General features: G+C 39.3%; 1 protein-coding gene across 5 annotated transcripts; it reads left to right on the forward strand.

Annotated features, from left to right (window-relative positions):
- Nucleotides 1-429: 429 nt before the first annotated feature.
- On the forward strand, nucleotides 430-20,445 carry LOC147230308 (beta-1,4-galactosyltransferase 3). 5 transcript variants are annotated; one of them, XM_086153634.1, is made up of 8 exons: nucleotides 516-652; nucleotides 9,431-10,380; nucleotides 10,458-10,651; nucleotides 12,766-13,001; nucleotides 13,386-13,573; nucleotides 13,659-13,781; nucleotides 14,694-14,798; nucleotides 17,418-20,445. In XM_086153634.1, exons 3-8 carry the CDS (start codon nucleotides 10,561-10,563, stop codon nucleotides 17,665-17,667), a joined length of 993 nt encoding a protein of 330 aa, XP_086009760.1. In that variant the 5' UTR covers nucleotides 516-652; nucleotides 9,431-10,380; nucleotides 10,458-10,560; the 3' UTR covers nucleotides 17,668-20,445. The 5 variants fall into 5 exon arrangements, with proteins under 5 accessions (XP_086009758.1, XP_086009760.1, XP_086009755.1 ...); XM_086153632.1 differs by lacking the exon at nucleotides 516-652 and adding an exon at nucleotides 430-498 and having other exon boundaries at nucleotides 9,431-10,651; XM_086153629.1 differs by having other exon boundaries at nucleotides 9,431-10,651.
- The last annotated feature ends 868 nt before the right edge of the window (nucleotides 20,446-21,313 follow it).

Raw genomic sequence — 21,313 nt, forward strand, 5'->3', positions numbered from 1 at the left:
AATTTGATATATAAGTATTTAACATTTAACGGTTGAACAGCATGTGTAATTTGACAGTGATTTTAATATTAAATAAACAAGCAATAAAGGGATTTATGTGTGGGTGTTTTCACTCTGGACGTTCAAGCTTGATTTATATGTGAAAGCACCAACATAATGTTTCAGCCCACACTTACATTATACATCACATTAGGAAAAAATTCAGTTACTGGTATTTAAAAAATGACCTGTTAGGTCTGCTGGTGTTGCCTGGGCTGAATGTCGTGATTCCTGTGTGACATAGAGGATAAAGCAACCGTAATTGTAGTAACTTTGCCATGACGTGACGGTTAAAGTCGTGATGAAAGGCTTGATATAGTTGTTTAAAATAGGCAACGTATCCGGAAATACTGCGGTTTCCTCATTGATTCCAACGGTGCGTTCAGAGTGGGCCGAAGAACGCTGTTTCGGGCTCCAGTGAAGGGGGAGGAGGGAAAAAGGCTGCTGCGCGAGATAGAGGCAAGTGGTTCATTTTCACCGAGAGACTTCGGCTCGGCGCATCCTTCAACTTTCGAACATATCAGGGAGTGCGGAGGAGCGATGGCATGGGTGGAAATACTAGTAGCCGCCCCCTAACCCACCAGTCGCGGTATAAAAAGAAGCATTTTGTACGGTAAGGAATTTAGCAGTCAAAACAGCGCGACACCAACTGAAATAGTGCCTCGTGTGTGTGTATGGGGCTGCCTGCTAGCTTGGTAGCCAAGAAGCTAACGACGTCAGTGGTCCGCAGCAGCTAGCCTCGGCTCGGCTCAGCTCGGCACGTATGTCCCTGTCACAGCTGGAAGGGTCACGGCTGGGAATTCAACACACAGGGTTCCGATCGCTTTCCGCTGGCTCTGCTCCGATGCGATACTTAAATGTTAACTGAGAACCAAGCAGGACGCGTTCTTTCTGGTAAGCAACAACTTAAACAGTTAGTTTCCCCAAGTTTCGCGTCACTTTATTTAACACGAATGTAATGAGCCGTTTGTACTTTGATGTTCTAAACCATTGGAAGCCAGGCAATACATGTTTATTTAATTTGAAAACTTGATTTAAAATAGGCTGTACATCGCATTCAAGTTTCCTGATTACCCACCCGATGTTGCCTGAGCCAACCGATGTTCAGTAATAATAACAACGGAATTTAAACTCCTGCATATTTTTATAAAAAGATTGTAAAGTGTTCGCTCAAAGTTTTATAACGTCAGTTGCGCCGCCATCAGTACCAGCAAGTTTTAGCTGGAAGTGGGAAAGGAATTGCCTCTCGGCTCCTAAATATAACCGCAAGTTAACTGGGGCTGTTCGGGAGGACCCGGAGTATCGGGAAAACTCAGCCTATTCACACTCCTGCGCGTTTCAGCCAACAATTTTTTTACGTTACCCGTTGGAACTGGTTGCATTAGTTCCTTGTGTCATTGTACTCAAGAGGAACAATAGGGCCGTACGGCGGTGACCCCCCCCCCCCTTTCCCGATACGCTGTTTGAATTCAGAGTAACACGTTGAATGAGAATGCATACGACAGACGCATAGTTTCATCTACTGACAGCTGAGCTCTTACGAATTTATTTGTCTATTTCCATTTTCCCACTCGGGCTCCCCGTGTGCTAAGGACGGCTCCCTACAAACAGCCAGCCCTCCTTTGTGTTCATTTGTCACCAGCACATGTTTGTCAATTACTTGGGCATGCAATCTGTCTTTCCTTGAAGACAAAAGCACTTCAGCCATCACTAGAGGCCAACGGCATTTCGCACCGGGCCGCAGGACAAAGTATGTAGCATGCTATTTGTTTTTAAAGAACACCTCACCTCACTATGTCAATATATACTAAAGGCATTGATTCTGTAGGTACTTAAGGCATGATTTAAATCAGGTTTATTGTGCAACCTTCTAACTTCAACAAATATAGGCGCAGAAATGGCATTTCCTTCCATTTCAAAACAGGAAGCAGGCTAAAACCTTGTGATTGATTAAACAAGCAATTTGCAATGTTTGCACAGGAACCTGTGAGCCATCTCTTTGGCAACTACATGAGGAAGCACTGTGTGATTACTTTAATATTTCATGAATGTAACTACTCGAAAATGTATTCAGAAAATAGATTACTAAAGATAACTATTTTTGTGACAGATTTTTAATGTCAAAAATGTAAGTATCAACTATTTGTGATTAGTGAAAATATTTAAATATGCATCACGAAATTTCCCTTTTTTTCTGTAAAGTGACACTTAAGCATGTATAAAATAAGCAGTTCATTGCTAGGACATCAATGAGGTAGTATGATGTTGACATTTTATCCACAGGTTCTTTCCGCATAGTTTCAAGAGTTTTGCAGACTCACAATATTGATCCAAAAAAGTAACCCCTAATCCTGAGGGCTTTAAATTGTGAACAGATCCATTTGTGTTGGCTAACAAGAGCAAAGCGGGTAGAAGATTAAGCAACACTACCAGAGTTGTTTTTCTCCAGTGTCTGTAAAAACAAACACAATCCCCTGTTTTTTCCCTTGACCTGCTGGTCTAGTTTTGTTTTGGGTGTAATACCCTCCCACTAGTTTGCCTCATCTCTGTGGCTGTCATCGTTAACTTCTCTTGCCACTGCAGTTTCGTGTGACTGGTTGTATGATGGTCCCAGGTGGGCTGTTTGTTGCTGGAAACGTTTGCTGCACTATAGAAACTGCTTGAGCATCTAAACGTCAGAAAGCAGGGCTGAAAAGGTGCTGGGCGGTAGGGTTGTGTGAAGTGCCCCCCCCCCCCCCCCACCACCACCTAGTACTTTGTCTCAGTGGACACAGACTGTAGGGAACAGCCTCAGAGACGTGTACCAGCTGCACCCACAATGAATGGCCAAGGCTCAGGATAGGTTGCCATGACAAGGGCGCTGGCACGCCTTGTTGAGCTGACACCTCTTTACTTGGGCCATGTTTGCACATTATTTTATTGCATAGTCCTGCATGTTTTGTGCTAGAGAGCAAAAGCCTTATTATGTGCTCATAACTAGACAGATTTTTCAACCTTTTCTGATGTATCTGGGGGGGGCTGACAGTATTTTTTAGCAGTGCCAGTCAAGTGAATAAAAATGCAACTGTTGTGAAAGCTATTGCCTTTGCTGAGATACATACCCCAGATGAATTTTTCTCCTACATATAGTATCAAACATCAGTCTCAAAAGCAGTTTATCTATTGTCTTTTGAAGTGGCAAACCATAAGTAGCTACTTTTCTGGGCACAGTAGCTAAAAAGGTAAATGTGATGTAGTGCAATTAAAATGAATAACTAATGATTTGCAAATCATTAGTAACTCATACAAAATTTATAGATTGAATAACAGTCACAAAGTGTGTGTGTGTGTGTGTGTGTGTGTGTGTGTGTGTGTGTGTGTGTGTGTTTTCTCTATATAAATAAATACACAGTCTATCATTTTTTACACCTGCTTCTTCTACAGGGGTTTTAATAGGAGTCGAATTGATCATTAGCACCACCTCATTATTCAGAAGAATAAACTGAACATGTAGTGGCTATGTATATGTATACAAATTGGCTTTTCCTTTTGCAGACTTTCTGACATTTGTGACATCAAATGGGACATCAAAATTTGTGATACATTTAGGTGAAATCCATGTAACCCCCATTCCCCCGGGTGACTGTAAATGAAGGATAATCATATTAATTTGAGACAAATTCAGTTGAACTTGAGCAGTCGTCACAGCTGCACTTTGTAGTCCTTGTGTATATGAGCACAGCGGTGCAGACTGTTACTCATGGACAGACTGCAAACACAAGCACAAGCCTGCACGCAATGTATTTTTCCACCATATTTCATTTTGTCATGTACCATCCTCAAACCTGATGCAGATTAATCAATTGTTATGATTTTTTTGTGATTTTTTTTTTTGATTGCTGGGTGCAACATGCAAAGTTGGCTGAATCTCGGCATTAAGCTCAAGGTGGATCCTTGTCCAAAAAATACATACTTGATGGACCTTAATAATTTTGAAGCATATGTTGTGGCGCTCAAGACCAAGGACCTCTCCCTCAACCTGAATAGCCCTGCTAAGATTCATCTACCACCATATAGACATACTGTATATTTTGTGTGTTGCTCTGGGGTTGTGAGGTAAAGCCCTTTGCTTGACAGGAAAGGCAAGTCATTTGTCCCTGTCCTCTTCATGTTCTTGGTATAAATACACAATTTATTTTGTTAAAAAATTCTTATCAGTACCTCAGTATGATTTCTTCACAATAAGATATAGCCATCATTTGGATTTTTTGTCAGAGTTTGGTCATTCAAATGTGATGTCATCATTAGAATTCCACTTAAACACCATCTGTTTATGAAGTCATTTCAAATATGAATATGACTTTAATATCTATTTTAGAAATAAAAGATGGCATTAAGACATATATGAAATTTTTACATTTGTAATGCTAAGTTTTGAGTACTGATTATACATAGATAAAGAATTATCATTAATCATTCCCCCTCTGCCAAATATTGTTTTCTTGTGTTTTTTTTGGTTCATTTTCTTTTGTTTCTTTTTCTGTGACATGCAGCAGTCACAAAGCAGAAAATGTTGTATGTTCCAAGTTTACCTAGAGGGTAACCATGGTTATGAAGAAAATTTTGAAACCAGTTTTTAAAAATGTGGCAACTGAATCATAGTTTGACACTCCACTAAGCTCATGTTGCTTTTAGACTGATATGTTCCAAGTTTGTTTCCAAAGTGTAGTTGCACTGCTCTGACATATGACCACACCTCTGATCTCCTCTTTTGCTCTTGTGATATGAACTAGCTTGGCCTGAAATGTCTGTATCAGATAACTACAATGTGTTGAACAATCCACGCAGGGTCAGGCACTGTCTGCTTTTAGTTGCTATATACAGTATATCGTGTACATGTACGTATGTATGTGCGTGTGTGTGCGTTTGTGCATGTGCGCATGCACACACGTGTCTGCATGTGTGTTTAGGTGAATTATGTGCTGCTGATCAGTGCTGGAGCAGAGAATGCTCAACTTGTAAAAAAAAGATATTCAGGGTGGTATTGGATAGAAAAGTGATCAGCAGAGACTCAGCAGGAATTTATGGTGAGGTATACTGCTTCCGTGGTTGCCCCTACAGTGACATTATATCCCTCTGGGTCCTCTGTGGCTTTTAGTGGACTGCACATATGTGTTCTGTCATCCCTCTGAGGTCTGAATAGCAGTGCTGACCCTTAGCTATAGTCCCCAGATGATTATCTATATATAACTCCTTACAACCCCCCCTTCCCTTATTTCCTCATTTGCTCTTCATTGGCAGCCATCCCCTGCATTTATTCATGTGTGTGCACGCATGCATGTTGACACATACACACATACATGTAATATTAATCACCCAAGGGCATGAAGAAAATGTCCTGATTGTTAGCTGTTACAAGGCATGATTTTTTTAGAGTCCACGTTGCACATCGAAGTAAAGAATAAGAGGAAAGAGAGGGGCTTGGAAGGAGCTCAAGGAATGAATGGGTGTCTTGCAACAGAGTACACCATGCCAAAGCTGCCTTTTTTTATTTTCTACATGTGGAGAGGAAGGATATCTGTACAGGAGAAAAATGAAGTCAAAAGCTAAATGTAACGGGTCTGTTTGCTTCGCTCCCCCTTCATGCTTCCCCTGGTACGCTTTGTCCTTTTCTCTGTGGTTCACTCCTCACCCTCCGGCTTTAGGTGGCACTGAATGACTAGTCTAATTAGCCCATGACGCAATGTAAGTGGACAGAATCTTACCATAAGATTACTACCTTAATAAATTGATATATATATATATATATATATGTATAGGCGCACATGCGCGCACACACACACACACACACACACACACACACACTACTGTCAGAACAAGGCTTCGAGTATTCGCAGACTTTGATCACATTCTATCAGCGTCAAGTGTTATATATCTTGAGGATCAAGGGACACTCAGGTTTCTGCTGTAGGATAAAGGCACATTCATACTTTGCTTTGTGTGAGCATATCATATTTCCTCATACCACCGCAAAAAAAAACAAGTTAATCAAATGTCATGCTCAGGACCATTTCCATGTTGGTCTTTCAGGGTTTGATGTTTGTTGACAGCTTTGAATCCTTACATGCTTTCTCAGCATGTAAGCCAGCTCAAGAACAATATAACCCTTAACCACCAAAGCAAACCACTCTCTTTCTTTATAGTTGTTAAGACATATCCTGTTTTAGATTGCAGCTCTGGGATATGTTTGCTTTAGAAACTCTGCTAGTATCCTCACCTAATTTGTAGAAGCATTGCATGTGATCACATCCACCATATTTTGGAATGATCAAAAGTGAGCAGCTTATTCAGTTATAAGTGAGAAAGCATGAAAAGATTGTTTGTAATTCCTGGGTCCATTGCTGAATGGTAGAGCGGAATTCCTCTCCAATGGGATTAACCAGAGTCTTAATGGCCTGATCGTTATACGACATAAATAAAGTGAGAGGGGTTGGCCTCCCATCTGCTTACATTATGACTTGTAGATGAAAACAATTTTGCTGCTGCAAGCAGAAGCTTTGTCACATGCTGTTTTATAAGGCTCTTTTATTCAACATTTCTATTATGTTACTTACCTCATTATTTTTTTATATATAATGTTTTACTTTTAGTGTTACATTCCAACTTTTCTGTAATTTTGTTAATTTTATTAGCTTGTAATTGTATTTAAATGTTGTTCATGGTGTTGTTTTTAATAGTTATATCTTAAGTACAGTACTTTAAAATGCTGTGCTGTTAAAACATGCTGCACGAATAAACTTGTCTTGTTCACACGAGCGACCCCATCAAAGAAAACTTCAGTCTTCAACCTGTCAAAGCAAAAGAAATGCATGAACATTTTGGTCTGTTTGTCATAACTTAGTTCTTTTGCTAGTTGATGAAAGCACACACTCTTTCTGCTCTTTGTTACAAACACCACAATGTAAATTATAAACCTCAAAAGCTGCATAGGTTTAAAAAATCCAATCCAAGACAGTAATATGAACATTTTGGGCTCTTCTGTTAATTCCTCCGACACCCTATCAGGTCACTAAATTTCGCGTCTATTTTTTTTTTCCTTTTGCCTTTTGTCTGTTTGAATTGGTTGGTCTCTCCTTACTAGCCAGCAGTTTTCACCCCTCTTTGAAAGTTAATTGGCTTTTTATAAACTTACAAATTTTCTTACAAAAATTAAAAAAACTGTACTGATAATCCAGTTGCTTGATTGTCATATTTCTTTTACAATTTTTGTATTGAGTTTTTTTTTCAAATGGATTATTAAATTTAGTTTTGATTTACTAGGATCGATCACTCTTGACAATTTGTTTTATTTCAGATGCTTTGAATTATCTGCTAAACTTAAGTATCTGCTGACATTTTACCTTTTTGACCAACAGCAGTGAATTAAGATTCTATTAATCATGAGAGTGGCTGATGTGTTTTTGTTTGGTCTCATGTTGTGCAGATGTGCTTTGTTGGTTATTTGCTGGAGAAACCAAATGGCTGTTGAATCTGCCATTACATAGGAAGGCAAAAGGTAGCTATTTTTCATATGGAAGTAAAATGTCTGTAGTTTTTGAGAAACAATGTGCAAGACCGTGCATTGAGATCAGTGACACGTCAAGATGAAAATTTGGAAGCAAAGTTTTTATCCCTTTATCTCTCTTTATCTCTTCATCAACAAATAGTTTATCAACATAGGTTGTCATAATAAACGTCTTCAGCACAAGTAGATATTATCCTATGAAGAAATGTATTTTATAAATCACAATCAAACAAGCACAGACATTGGAAATGTCTATATATATATATATATATATGTATATATATATTTTTTTAAATTCCCAAAAGAATAGAATGCCAAAGATCTGCTGAAGCAATTGCAAAAGTCTGCATTACAAAACAAATGGTAATAAGTCATGAGTCTAGTAATGATAAGCAGGTGTATCTCTCATTATGCTCTTCTCATATGTCACACAAAGCTGGTCTGACTTTTTGCCTTTCTTAAATGACATTAACAAACAAAAGAACTGCATGCACTATTGTCACCAGTTGATTTGCCTTGAAGAGTATTTCAACAGCCTGCATTAGCCAGGTTATGAAAAAACAACAAAATTGATACACTATCACATCATGTTTCCCTTGTATTAAAGGTTCTAGTGGCTGAGGGTGTTCTAACAACCTGAGTTTCACTTTTTTCTTAATGGTTTCAATTCTTATTTTGTGGATAAATGAGTTTTCATTATTTAGTGTAGCCTTGAAAACTTTTATTTTTGTACAACTTAGCAATCGGTATGCTTGTAGTTAAACTACAGCTGTAATCGATCAATTTGTTGTTAAAATTTAAATTACCAGCTATCCTGATTATGTGTTTATCTTTTTTATTTGTAATTCACAAAAAAGTCAAACTAATCTAAGGTATTTTGTGTTTCCTTTGCATTTCTATGACAAATAACAAAAATCTTTCAGTTGTGGAAGTTTCAGGATATAATGTTGAGTTGATAGACACAGCTAGCAAACCTATTCTAGAAAATACCCTACTGTATGATTGTGACACTTTTAAAAAAATCCCATTCGATAGGTCACATAAAGTTAAACACATGAAACCAGGCTGCTCAGGTCAATGGAAGATGATAGTTGTACAAAAATTGTGTAATACCAAGTCTTTTGGTCTTATGCCTGAGCGGACCGACTTGAAAGTGCGTTTTCATGAAAAATGTGCCTGAAAAATCAGTGCTGAAGATCAAATGTGGTAGAAACATTGCTTTGCTGTACAGTTTTAGCCCTAATGCAACTGTCCCAATTTTTTGCAGTCTCACTGACTTTTATTGCAGTCTTGCCATTTTAAAAGCACTAACAGATTATGGCGTACCAAATCAGGCATTGTATTTATTTGTTACTCTTGGGGTTTGAAGTATTTTCTCTGTGTCCATAGCAGCCCTCAGTATTCAGTGGGTTTAGGATTAGGGGTCCAAGCCATTGCACTTTAACAAGAACTAATTGATTTGTTACTCAGAATGTGTTGGATACTCCAGCAGACAGTGCCTGGGCAGGGGTATGGTTCATTCAACGTCGACAAACACAACATTTGAGCATTCTCATGCAATAGCAATATTGAATTTTCTTCGACTGTCCGAAGATCCGTGGCTGTGCCCTTGACAGCGTATAGCCCTCCTGTCCACTTTGAAGTTACTGCACTGAGTCTGATTAGTCAGGGCAGTTCAGTCGCCATGTAAACAAACACAATGTACTTGTTGGGGATGCACTGCACACAGTCTGTCATTGTTTGTATGGGAAAAAACTACAAAATTGCTGATGTCAACGGTTTCAGCCAAAGGCTGAGGTTTCAGTCAATGTAACTGTCCATCTGCATTTTGTGTTTGTAATCTTTCAGAGTCGTGCTGGTCCAGTCCTCTTCTAACAAGAGATAGAAGTCATCGTGGACCAGAAAGCTGCTTGATGTGTCTCCTGGCTGACGATCACATCATTATGAGACAATAGCTCTTGGCATTGAACTTCCTCCTCCTCCTCTCCCCCAGTCTCCTCCCTCATTCCTTTTTATATCAGCCTGACTCCACACACATTCAACACTCCTCCCACGCTGGTCATGGTCCACCCTCAGCCCCCACCCCCCATCTCATTGGCCACTCAGGCAGAGAGTTGATGGGAGCGGTGTAATCCTCTGCAAAGTGAAGGGCCTATATGACTGCTTATGCACTCTTTTGTCATGGCGGCTGTTGTTGTTGCTGCTGAGGCCTCCCTCAGGAGTGAACATGAGGGCCGGTAGCATAAAGCTCACAAAGGGAGGAAGAGTGGAGTGAGTAAGAGAAACTGACATTGCCATTTATTTAACCCCAGGAGAATGAGCTTCATAGAAAAACACACTGATATCATTGGGGGTGAAACTACATGATGTGGAACTGGTATAACTTCCTACAACAGATTGCGCCACCAGGCAACTCAAGAGAAATTTGCTACATCACTACCTAAATCAAGGAATGCAGTGAAATAGAGCTTGGCAGACTAAATGTTTCTGTTTTGGGGGGTTTTGATACTTTTTTCTTCTCCTTGGTAGCCTTTTTAATAGATAGCCTACCAAAAGTGCCTTTTTGAGGGGGTTTGCTTCTTCTCAAGTTTTTAGCTTGTGTTGTCAATGTGTGTGGGGACTCATTGTACATTTGATGCAGTACATGGATCTCATGCCCATTAACAGTTGACAATCATCTTACTAGGTTGCATGAGTTTTGAGGATTTTACATATCCACACAGACAAATCTGAAAAACAGGCCAAAGGACTCTGCACAGGTTTCTCCAGGGTACTGTTTGGACTGAGGGCTCGCCATGGTCAGTTTTCAGTCCAAATGGCGTTACCTTTTTATGTTCTTGGGCATCCAGTTGATTGTGATGGCGTTGCTCTCCAGAGAGGGCTACCAGAAGAGGGTCACCTACTTTATCCGCATCTTCCGCAAGCCAGACGCCACTAATTTGTCTGGCCGCAACCATACAGGATCTACGCTCTCTGGCATGGATGTGTATACCAACCTCTCCCACCTGTCCAAAGTACAGAACCGTGGAGATAGCCTGCCCTACTGTCCAAAAACATCCCCTTTAATAGGTAAGTCAGAATGTTGTTTGACAGACTGATCACACTTGATCCCTTCCTACCAATATCATGTTCTATAGAAGTGGGTGATCATTGATGGTGAATCTGCCTTGTTTTAAAATTGTTGTACAACTGTTGTTCTGAGGTGACTCCAATTCTGTTACTGCTGTATGTTTGTGCTGCCTGCCTAATGAAAGTTCATTCAATCTTTCATGAGGAGGGAATTATTATTTCCCTTGAAACAAGTGCAACTCAAGTGACTGTTGCTTCAATAGATCAGAAAATATAAGCTTTCAAATTTACATATAATGATAAGAAGCCCTACTTTCTGTAACACCTTGCCTCCTGCTTAGTACACTTGTTTAATGCCTCATATACTACAAATAGTGCCCACCTGAGACATAAAAATGATAAAGTTGTTTATCTGCATGTAGCTTATTGAAATTTGAAGTGCTTTCCCTGGGAAATTGAAATTACTTGACAGAAAATGTGAAAAAGTCATTCTGTATTCTTCCTCTAAGCACTAAAATCTTGAGGCAGCAGTCTGTTGTGTACTACGGAAAGCTAAGTAGTAATATGTCAAAGAGGTGCAATTCGTATAAAGTAAAAGGATTCTGTAAATCTTGCCCTCATTTGGTTTCTGAGCCAAGTATATTTGGCAACCTTTGTATGAAGCAAGTTCTTGTCTAAAATGTTGTTTAAACGGTTCACTAAAACTATACATTTGTCTGATAATTTTCTGTTATTGATTGACAATCCAATTAGTAATTGAATTTGAATTCTTAAGATATAAGAATATTCAATTGGTCTCACAGCAAGATTGCACAGTAATGTGATTCTGATTTTGACATTTTAATCCAAAAAACATATTTGATCCATAAAATGTGATATAGGCTATTGTGAAGAACGCTTGAACCTTTGATCAATTACATTATTTTTGTTGACATGTATAATTCTACCAATTTATCAACATTGTTTTCTTCCAGTCATTGATATTGATTGCAATATTTGCAAAATCCTTTGTGGTTTATGATCAGTTTGTGTGACTTACACTGACTTGAATCTGTAATTTCTAATTTAATTTGTTTCTTAATATAATTTTCAAAATTGAGAACGATCCGTGGAGAACTGTTGAGGAAGCAGTCTCAAAATTCATCTGTCATTTTTTTACCTGCAACACATTACCATGACAATCTGATCCTTCTCAATGTATTCTCTGTATTACCAGGCCTGACACTCAGGCTTGGATTTCTGCTTTCCAGTTTCCACCAGCTGCCCTTTTGTTCCCTCAATAATGCCAGTAATTTTACACTGTATTTTGATAAAAGCAAGTTGACATTTCACCTATTTCTCTAGAAGACAATTGTAAAAGGGTCAGTGAACCAACAGTGAACAATCCAACATGTAGCAGAAAGGTCACTGATATTGCAGACAAGTAGCAGGTTCAATTTAGAGGCCTGCTGATAGGAAATCTAATGGTGTCATTTGAGTGGTTTCTCAGCTTGAAGTTTTATATATGCATTGCAGAATAGATAAAATAGCATTGTTTTGCAACCTAAGCTGCTGGTTTTAATGAGTAATTATGACCCAATAGTAAAAACCAGTGGTGGCACACTGGTAGTATACTGGTTAGAACTCCTCATCATAGCATAAATGTCCACAGCTCAAGGCCACTGGGGTCGTTTTCCCTGTGGATGATCCAGTTTCTTCCAATCTGTATGGGTTCTCAGGGTTATTGCCTACACGCTTTGGTGTACCCAGATTGTCATCCAAAGGCAGCTTGAATTTGTCTCCCCTATCCTTTTCCTCATATGGAGAACAAGCTGTGTAGTTATTGAAAAAATGAAAATAGGAATCACTATCAGTCTTGAAATTAAACAAGTGTACCACTTGTATAGGATTTTATTTATTTTCTCAGATGTTAAACATGTAAGTGTCCAGCACAGTGAATTTAAAATAGTTATTTACACACTATCCATTGCAAACTTGCCTCAGGACTATAAGGTACACATCTCTGCCAGTATTAGTATTCTTCTGTCAAGGAATAAATCAATAAAAGAGTTTAATTAAGTTTAATCAAAGATATCACAATAACATCCTAGTGATTTGCTCTCTCCTCTGCACAGTTGGGCCGATCCATGTCAGCTTCCCATCAGGTCTCACTCTAGCAGAGGTCCAGAGGAAAAATCCCTTGTTGGTGCGCGGAGGGCGCTACAGGCCTCCCAATTGTGAGGCACGGCATCGAACCGCCATCATCATTCCCCACCGGCACAGAGAACACCACCTTAAGTTTTTACTCTACTACTTGCATCCATTTCTGCAGCGACAGCAGCTCAACTATGGGATTTATGTTATTCACCAGGTGATATAAATGACACATCCGCTATATATGTGTATGTGGAGGTATATCTGTCTGTCTGTACGTCTGTATAACCCTCGAGGAAGAATAAAACAGTTGGGGCAAGATTTTTTTCATACTGCAATTTGCAGTTTCTTAGCTGAGAATATATGACCCTCTGCATTGTGCTAGAAAGTGGCAATCAACTGTACTGTGTTGGTGCACCTTCTAGTGGCCTTGCTCTTAATGTGCATGTAAGGGGGCTAATCGCGGTTTACTCTGCTGTCAGAAAAATGTAAATTTAGAATGCCCTGCAAAGACATTTTCAGGACTTCATTGTGTGTGCTTTGCCATAAACTCATGCCCATCGCAGTCCCCTTTTAACAGAAAGTGTCTGTTTATCTGTAGGCAGGAAACTACACTTTTAACAGAGCCAAACTAATGAATGTTGGTTTCCGAGAAGCAATGAAGGAAGAGGAGTGGGACTGTCTTTTTTTCCACGATGTAGACCTGATTCCTGAGGATGATCGCAACACATATATTTGTGACTCCAACCCAAAACATGCAGCCATTGCCATGGACAAGTTCGGCTACAAGTATGTCATAGGTCACCTGTTAATTTTTTAAGGTCATGCATTTCAGATTCTATGAAAATTCCTTCCTTTCTGTGATTCCTGGCAGGCTTCCTTATAAGATGTACTTTGGAGGAGTGTCAGCCTTGACACCACTGCACTACCTCAAAATGAATGGTTTCCCAAACAATTATTGGGGTTGGGGGGGAGAGGACGATGACATCGGACTCAGGTAAGAATGATACACTCGATTTTATTTCCTATTTTAACTTTTTAATATTATTCAAGAGAAATACTATAGTCATGACTATAGTCATACTATAGTCATATAGTCCTGTGCATCGTGTATTTGCAAGTGTATTTGCAGTCCCTATGTCCTGTATTGTAAGTCGCTTTGGATAAAAGCGTCTGCCAAATGTAATGTAATGATGAATTACCACATTTGATCAATTATAGCCAACAGTAATCACTGTTTGACTATAAAATAGAGAATGGCAACAGTGGAGTCAGGTGTGAATAGATAGGATTTTCACTTTTTACACAAATGACATTCTTTTGATCTCAGCAATGTGTACTGTCCCCAGTGGATGCTGCTCAAGTCAATCACAGCTAGTGAAGTCATTACTTCTCTTTCCACCACTACGATGTAAGGTTTCTGTAGTGTCCCTGTAGCTGGTTGGTGTTCAAATGTAGATATGGCCATCAATTCTATCTTGACTAAAAAGAGATACAGTTTTACATGTGCTAATTCTTAATGAAAAGACCACAAAAGTGGGAACAAAATGATCCAGCTGTCTGAAACAGTCCTGAGAGAAATTGACTCCACTCTGAAAATGTAAAAATGCAGTGCAGCTTAACTCATAATTGACAAATCCATGGGAAGCGAGGTGTCCCTTGCACTCAGCTTCAGCACTGTTAGGCACTTGTCTGTCTTTTCTAGTATGAATATTTGTGGTGACATTGATATGAAAACCCAGTTAATACCTGTTTGTAGGCGACAATGATGCCTTTTACGTCGTTACCAATCTGCTGAAAAATTAGCACTTTCTTGCTTATTGTGCTTTTCAAACTCAAAGGTCTGTTACACAAAACATGAATTGCAATTGAATTGTGGCTGATTGAAATTGATGTCTTATCTTTTCAGAGTGTCTCTGGCAGGGATGTACATCACCCGCCCCTCACTTAAATTGGGCCGTTACAAGATGATTAAACACAAGCTAGACAAAGGCAATGATGTCAACCCAAAGAGGTCAGTTTTCGAAGTCCAAGGTTGTTTCTTAAATCTGTTAGTGTGAATGAAAATAACAAGATATGTTTTGTGTTTTTTGTGTCTGTGTTGGCACTAAAGAAAATCTTTAATGCCAATTTAGATGAAAATACTCTACAAAATTAAAGTTAAAATGGCTATCAGTTCCTTAAAAAGTTTTCATTTGTCAATGTGGAATCAGTTGATGGGGCTCACACTCTAGCTTGCAGTCCTGCTTTCACGTGTTGTAAATCAAGCTCTGTGTTTTCAGCACTTAAATGGTATTAGAGCTTTAAGGATAAAGAGGATGGCAAACAAGGTAACAAAGAAGATTAAACAGAGACCAATAAGTCCTTCACTTAGTGAACACTAACTCTTAACACTAACCCTTGGGACATTGTGGGTTGAGTAATGAAAGAAACAAGTACCCTAGATGTGAGAGTAGTCCTTAACCTCTTATGGAAGCATTATTTTTGCCATCTGGTATAACCAGTCTCAATTCAGACCCCCCTATTGTGAAATAATCTCCTTTTAAAACAAATTGAAATTTAAAAGTATTGTACATTTTGTACCAATGGAGGGCAATGTTGGGCTACACAACTATCCTGTAAAAGTTATGATTATGGACAGACAAAGCAAGTCCTTGTGATATAAAATATTTTGGTCTAGTTCAAACATTATCATCATCCCTCAGTGCGGTTCGCAGTATCGTTACCCTCTGTATTGTTTTAAACCACTTTATGAGTCGCCTCTACCCTTTGACTTGTGCTTTACGTTTGGAAATTGGTCAATAATGTTACCCTTTATGACTACTAAAACACCTGATTTTAACTGTGGCATTGCATGCCGAAGTAGAATTGGTGGGTTGGTGGGGTAACTTGAGGTTTACCCTGAGCTGTCTATATTTTCAAAATTAGTAAACTTTTCATCAGGAAATATCACCCTGGTAACTGATGTGAGAATCTTAAACTGCCATGAAGCAGGTAAAATTGAACTAGGTGAAAAGTCTGCCTAATCACCAATCAGTTCCCTCGTAATCTCTCAATTATTGTTTATTGTCTCACCAATGATATGCTTGGTAGAAGGGACACAGGGACCCCACATTGATAAATATTCAGTAAGAAGTATGACAAGTGACCTCAGTGAAGTCCAACGACAGAAAGTAACCCACAGCTAGCCGGATATGAGCTACCCTGAAGTTGAGACAGGTCCTAGCTCTGAGGCAGACGGCCAAAGAAGGAGAACGTTAGTGCTCAGAAATCGAGGGTTTAGCGGCCAGGTGCAGCAGAAAGTAGGAAATGGGAAAATGACATTAGTGATTTGGCCAACAGGTTAGACATGTTTAAAGGAACTGCTGAGAGTTGGTTGAAGAAGATGGGAGATCTTACTTGTGACTATTATAAGGAAAGGTTTGTTGACTTTGAGAGCAAGAAGAAAACAGAGGGTGAGGTAGTCAGGTCCAGGTATCATTAAGAGATAGATAAACTTATCAAGGAGAGAAGACAGCTTAAGAGGCAGAGGGAAAGCTGTATAGGATGCCAAAGGCAGGCAGATCTGAAGGAATGATAGGCATTAGTGATTGCCTGGTCAGGGGTAGAGAAGATGGTTTATTGCATTGAGCTCACAGTCGCCTGGGATGACTGAATTTAAGGGATTTGTGTACGTGAGAAAACAAGGTATTCTGAGATGGCAGCAGATGTTGAGCAGCATGGTTGGAGGGCTTGGGTATGGCTTGTAGAGATTGGCTTCAGTGGTTTTGTGGCAAAATTTGTTCATTGCTCTACCACCTGAGGTGGGCATTTGTGGTTGGAGCTTGAAACTTGCCGTCAGTAACATGTCTCTGGCACCAGAGTGAGTAAATGAATGGTTGTGGCTAAGGAAGAAGGATGCTAGGTGGGAAAGTCGCTAAGGTAGAATTGTTTGCTTGATGATGGGATATGTAACATGGGGGGGGTTCCAGGACGCTGTCAAGCTTTCCTGAGGTGTCATGCCCACTTGAAAACCCCAATGACATGCTTTAGACTGCTGCTCTAATCCAAATTGGGCCTAGATGTGTTTTACTTTGGATTTTGGCACAAGGGATAGTGACATCTTGTCCTATGAATTAATGAATGCAATCTTTTGGTCACTTTTTTCATATATTTTAAAGATAGTTCAATTTTCGATAGTTCTCGAAACAAACCTGCGTTTCTCATGAATTATGTTACTTGCCTCACAGGCAACCCACAGAAAGCAAAATGCTAGTATTGATAGATTTACATACCATAAAATAAGTAATTCATTGATCAAAAGAATAATGTGTTGGTAGCTGTCAAAGATAATGCCGTATAAAACATTGATGCTCACACTCATTCAGGCATTCCATCAGCGTTGCTATATTTTACCGCGGTTATGCAGGTGCTATAACCATGTTCCTTATGGTGTCAGTTGCTGATCTGGGCTCCTAATGATTGTTCAGGAAGGCACCTAATTCCTACTGAGTGATTCAGAGATCTCTTTAGGAAGTCTCAGCCCAGTTGTCAGTCAATCCTGATATACACACACGCACACAAAATTCGGGGGTCCCAATGTGTTTTAACTAATCTGATTTTGTTTTGTTCACTGCTCTTTTTACATATCTAGATTTAACATGCTGGCCAAGACCCGTGAGACGTGGAAGATGGACGGCATGAACACAGCTACTTATGAGATAATATCTCGGGAATATCTGCCCCTCTATACTAACATAACTGTCAACATTGGCACTGAGGCTGGCTTATTCCCACCCACACGGAAGCCTCCTGCCAAAGATGCAAGAAAATCAGCAGCTGCAGCTCTCGCTGTTGACCCCCAAAATCCAGCCAAACTCAAAGAGGGAAAGTCCAAGAAGTAGTGTTCTTGTCAGTGCTGCGGATGGAGGATGTCTGTTCTCCTTCCTGACCTGGTAGTTATTGTGAGCCCAGTTTAATTGTTTTTTTTTTTTTTTTTGAGAGGATCTTTATCATACTTAGAGAGTTTCTTCCACCCATGGACAGTCAAGACACTCCTTTGGGTGTCCACATTTAATAACTTCTCAGCCTACTCTTGGTGATGGCTTGCCATCTCTGCTCCTGTGATATCACTGATTTATCTTCCAAGAGAAGCAGAGTAAAGAGTGGATGGTAATAGTTGGACTCTGTGAGTTTATATATCTACAGCGCTGTGGTTGCTGCGTAAACCTTGCAATGCCTTAGAATGTCACTCTTCACTTTCTTTCCACTCGTACCTTACTTTACATCGAATACTATGTCTAATGGACCAGGAACTTTCCAGCAGTCAGTGCACCACCAGTGAGAAAGTAAATGCACCAGTGAAGGATACGTTTTTTTTTTTTTTTCCAGTTAAATTTTTGAACCTGCTACGATGAACAAACTGGTCATATTACAATTATCAGCACACATCTCCAGTAGCAGAGACCCGCTTGAGAAATACTTGTCACTCAGATATGCTGCTTTTTATCCATTTGCCTGTAATATCAGTTACTTGTGTTGTGCATCATGCTGGGGGTCATTTTAGTTTGTTATGCCGTAGGAGGGGCCTATTACCCATCTACTGGTCATCTTAGCAGTAGCATCGCTGCCTTTTTGTCGGTACGACTTTGCTTCAACGCTGATCTGAATCCTCAAATTTTTTGGTTCATCAAACAAAAAACTTTGATGGCCATCAGCCCTCTGTTTCAATGATGAGCTCATTCACATTGAAATGGGAGTCTGTCTTGCTTAACTGTCCAATGCACATGTGCAGCTGTAGTTGCGTAAGAGTTGTTGCAAATCCAATGCTCAAGTGTTTTCCTCCTGACTTATCTTCTCACCTGCATTTATTTTATAAATGATGCCTTGTTTGTTTTGTCTCCTTTGCTCTTTTTGTACCCACTCTTTAAAACAGAATATCCTTGATATCTTTTGAAGGTTCATGATTTTGAGATCAATAATAACCAGTTCTCATGTGTCATGGAAAACCTGGAAAGCATTTAAATCAGGGACATGAGAGGAAGAAGCAAAATATCCCGGTAAAGTCCCATATATTTCTTAATGCTTCAGCAGGTAAAAAGTATATTCAAATATCAAGTCAATTCAATTTGGTTCATTACAGCACTGAAGTGCAAAAAAATTCTGCCTTTTCTTATCCTACCTGAATGGTCTGACATTTGTTTATAAATCAACTCACAGTAAACGAGAACCACATTGAAATGATCAATTGCCTAAGAATTACCAGGAAATGATTTTGGAAAATGATAATTTAAAAGGTGTAAACCCAGGCATTGGTTGTACTGTGTGTTCTGTTGATTGTACTACAAAGGCACTATCATCAAGAACCACTACTAAGTAATATTTTACATTAATTGTTCATTGACATTACACGTGCCCTTAAATGTGTTGCATATTTGACTTCTATGTTGAATGGTTTGGTAGAATGTCTTAACAGTGGACAAATGTTATATTAGGTTGGTTATAGAATAAGACACAATGTGTGTGTGTTTTTCTTTCTTTGGACCCATGGGGTCCTTTTTTTATTGGTCTGTTTTGTCATGTTTGAAATTGCAGAGTGCAAGTCAGTTTTGTAACATATAACCACAAAGCAACACCCCCATTTTATTTCCACTTTTGCCCCTGTACTGCATGTGAACTCTGCCCTCCTATATTTCGCACACTTGACAGACATGATTGTTGACACAATACAAAGGAAATCCCTTTACACTTGTGTGTGTGTGTGTGCGTGCATGCCTGCGTGTTTGTATGCTGGCAGGTGAACTGGCTGAAACCAAAGATAAGGCAGGAAAGGTGTGTGTGTGTGTTTGGGTGTGGGTTTGTGCATGCATGCGTGTGTGTGTGTGTGTGTGTGTGTGTGCGCGTGTGAAGGATTTCTGGAATTGCATCCATCTTTGAAGACATGCATTTCTCTTTTATTTTTCCGGCTGGTCCAGCTGCTCCAGAATTTAAAAACCTGCAACCTTTCGTAAAGGGATGGATGGACCTATTTAGTTTTTTTTTGTCCTTGTAAAACCGTGTTGTAAATCTTTCAAGCCCTCGTTGGAGTGATCTGTTGATCACAAATATGGATCTTCAATGTAATTTAATTTCCATGGCGCTAGAAATAACCATTATTTAACCAGCTGGTCTCAATTTGAGTATCCTTTACAAGAACTAAACATGCATGTTAGAAGACTTGTACCTGATAAAATGAGAATTGCACAGCAATGGACACAATGCATATCAGTACCCAGACTGAAAGTATGGAGTCTGCTAATGTGAAGTTTGCTGAAAAACTGTGTTATTGTGACTTTAAAGGCGGGTTTCCATCTTTTAATTTGCAGTTTTTCCTTACCCAAGTGCTAAACTAGTTAGTTAGCCAAGCAATCTGGATAAAAACTATGCCATGTTGCCAAAAAGTCACAATAAACAGTCTTGATTCACTTTAACACTTGACCTTAAGTTTTTGTTTTTTAACTGGCTGATTTTCTTTTTTTTTGTCTTGATTTGACTAATCTGATATGTATAAGCCATATCAGAAAGAAGACCGTCACCAGGGTAGAAGTAAAATCACATCTTACAATGTGGCTGTTATTTCTGCTCTTCATCAATCCAGAGTGGCCTTAAATTCCTTATGAATAAACTGTCTCTTCAAAACAGTAGCACCTGGTGCTTTTCTTTTGTTTGGACTGCTTCCAGGTGTGACCACAGCAGCACACAAGCCGGGCAACAGAAGAGGGTGAGGATCCACATGTTGACATGTTGAGTTGACCAGAGGTTTAAAGTTTAGAGGCATTACAGCAAATAGAGAGAGTGGATAAAAGTGAACACGTGAATTAAAGTTGAAATATTCAGAGCTTGTATAAATGAACAATTTTAATGTGATGGAAATCTCTAAATTAAAAACGGTAAATGTTAATGGATGAAACTAACAACGAGGCAGTGGTTCCAGAATTTCAGGTGCCTCCTGCGACCAAACTAAACCGTGACTGTCCTGGTAGTTGACCCGTGAGACTGAAGACCACAACTGATTAACCAAGTCGTGGTCTTTAGTTTTAGATCAAGATTTGGTTTAAGTATTTTGAGTACTTTGTCACTTATGTCCAATGTAATACATATCAAGGACTGTCTTCTTCCACCCAGATAATCTTGCAAAAAATGCTTTTGTCTTCACCAGAGTATGTTATTGTTACTTGATAAATGGGTAAAGACTTACCAGCTCATTCTGAATGCTGCTGCATGAGTTCTAATTACAACTTGTATGAGTGATCTTATTACTCCAGTATTGGCTTCTCTGTACAAAACATTTTATTTTCAAATCCCTCTTGTTGCTTATAAATTCTTAAATGGGCAGGTGCAATCATATTTCAAAGAACTATATCTCCCAGTCAATGCTTTATGCTCCAAGGATGCAGGGCTACTTTTAGTCCTGAAAGTCACTAAAATTAGTTGCATTCCGTTATTAAGCTCTCCTTCTGTCAAACCACCTTCTGAACTCAACCCAAGGGGCTTACACCCCCTCTTTGTTTA

This window comes from Fistularia commersonii, chromosome 10 (assembly GCF_037954325.1).
Source record: "Fistularia commersonii isolate RoL2024-O1a breed Wild chromosome 10, RoL_Fcom_v1.0, whole genome shotgun sequence".
Classification (NCBI taxonomy): Eukaryota; Metazoa; Chordata; class Actinopteri; order Syngnathiformes; family Fistulariidae; genus Fistularia; species Fistularia commersonii.

Coding starts and splice junctions, on each gene's coding strand:
- LOC147230308 (XM_086153632.1), top strand. CDS start 10,378: ATGGTCAGTTTTCAGTCCAAATGGCGTTACCTTTTTATGTTCTTGGGC. Junction 10,652..12,765: donor AAAAACATCCCCTTTAATAG/GTAAGTCAGAAT, acceptor TCCTCTGCACAG/TTGGGCCGATCCATGTCAGC. Junction 13,574..13,658: donor ATGGACAAGTTCGGCTACAA/GTATGTCATAGG, acceptor GATTCCTGGCAG/GCTTCCTTATAAGATGTACT.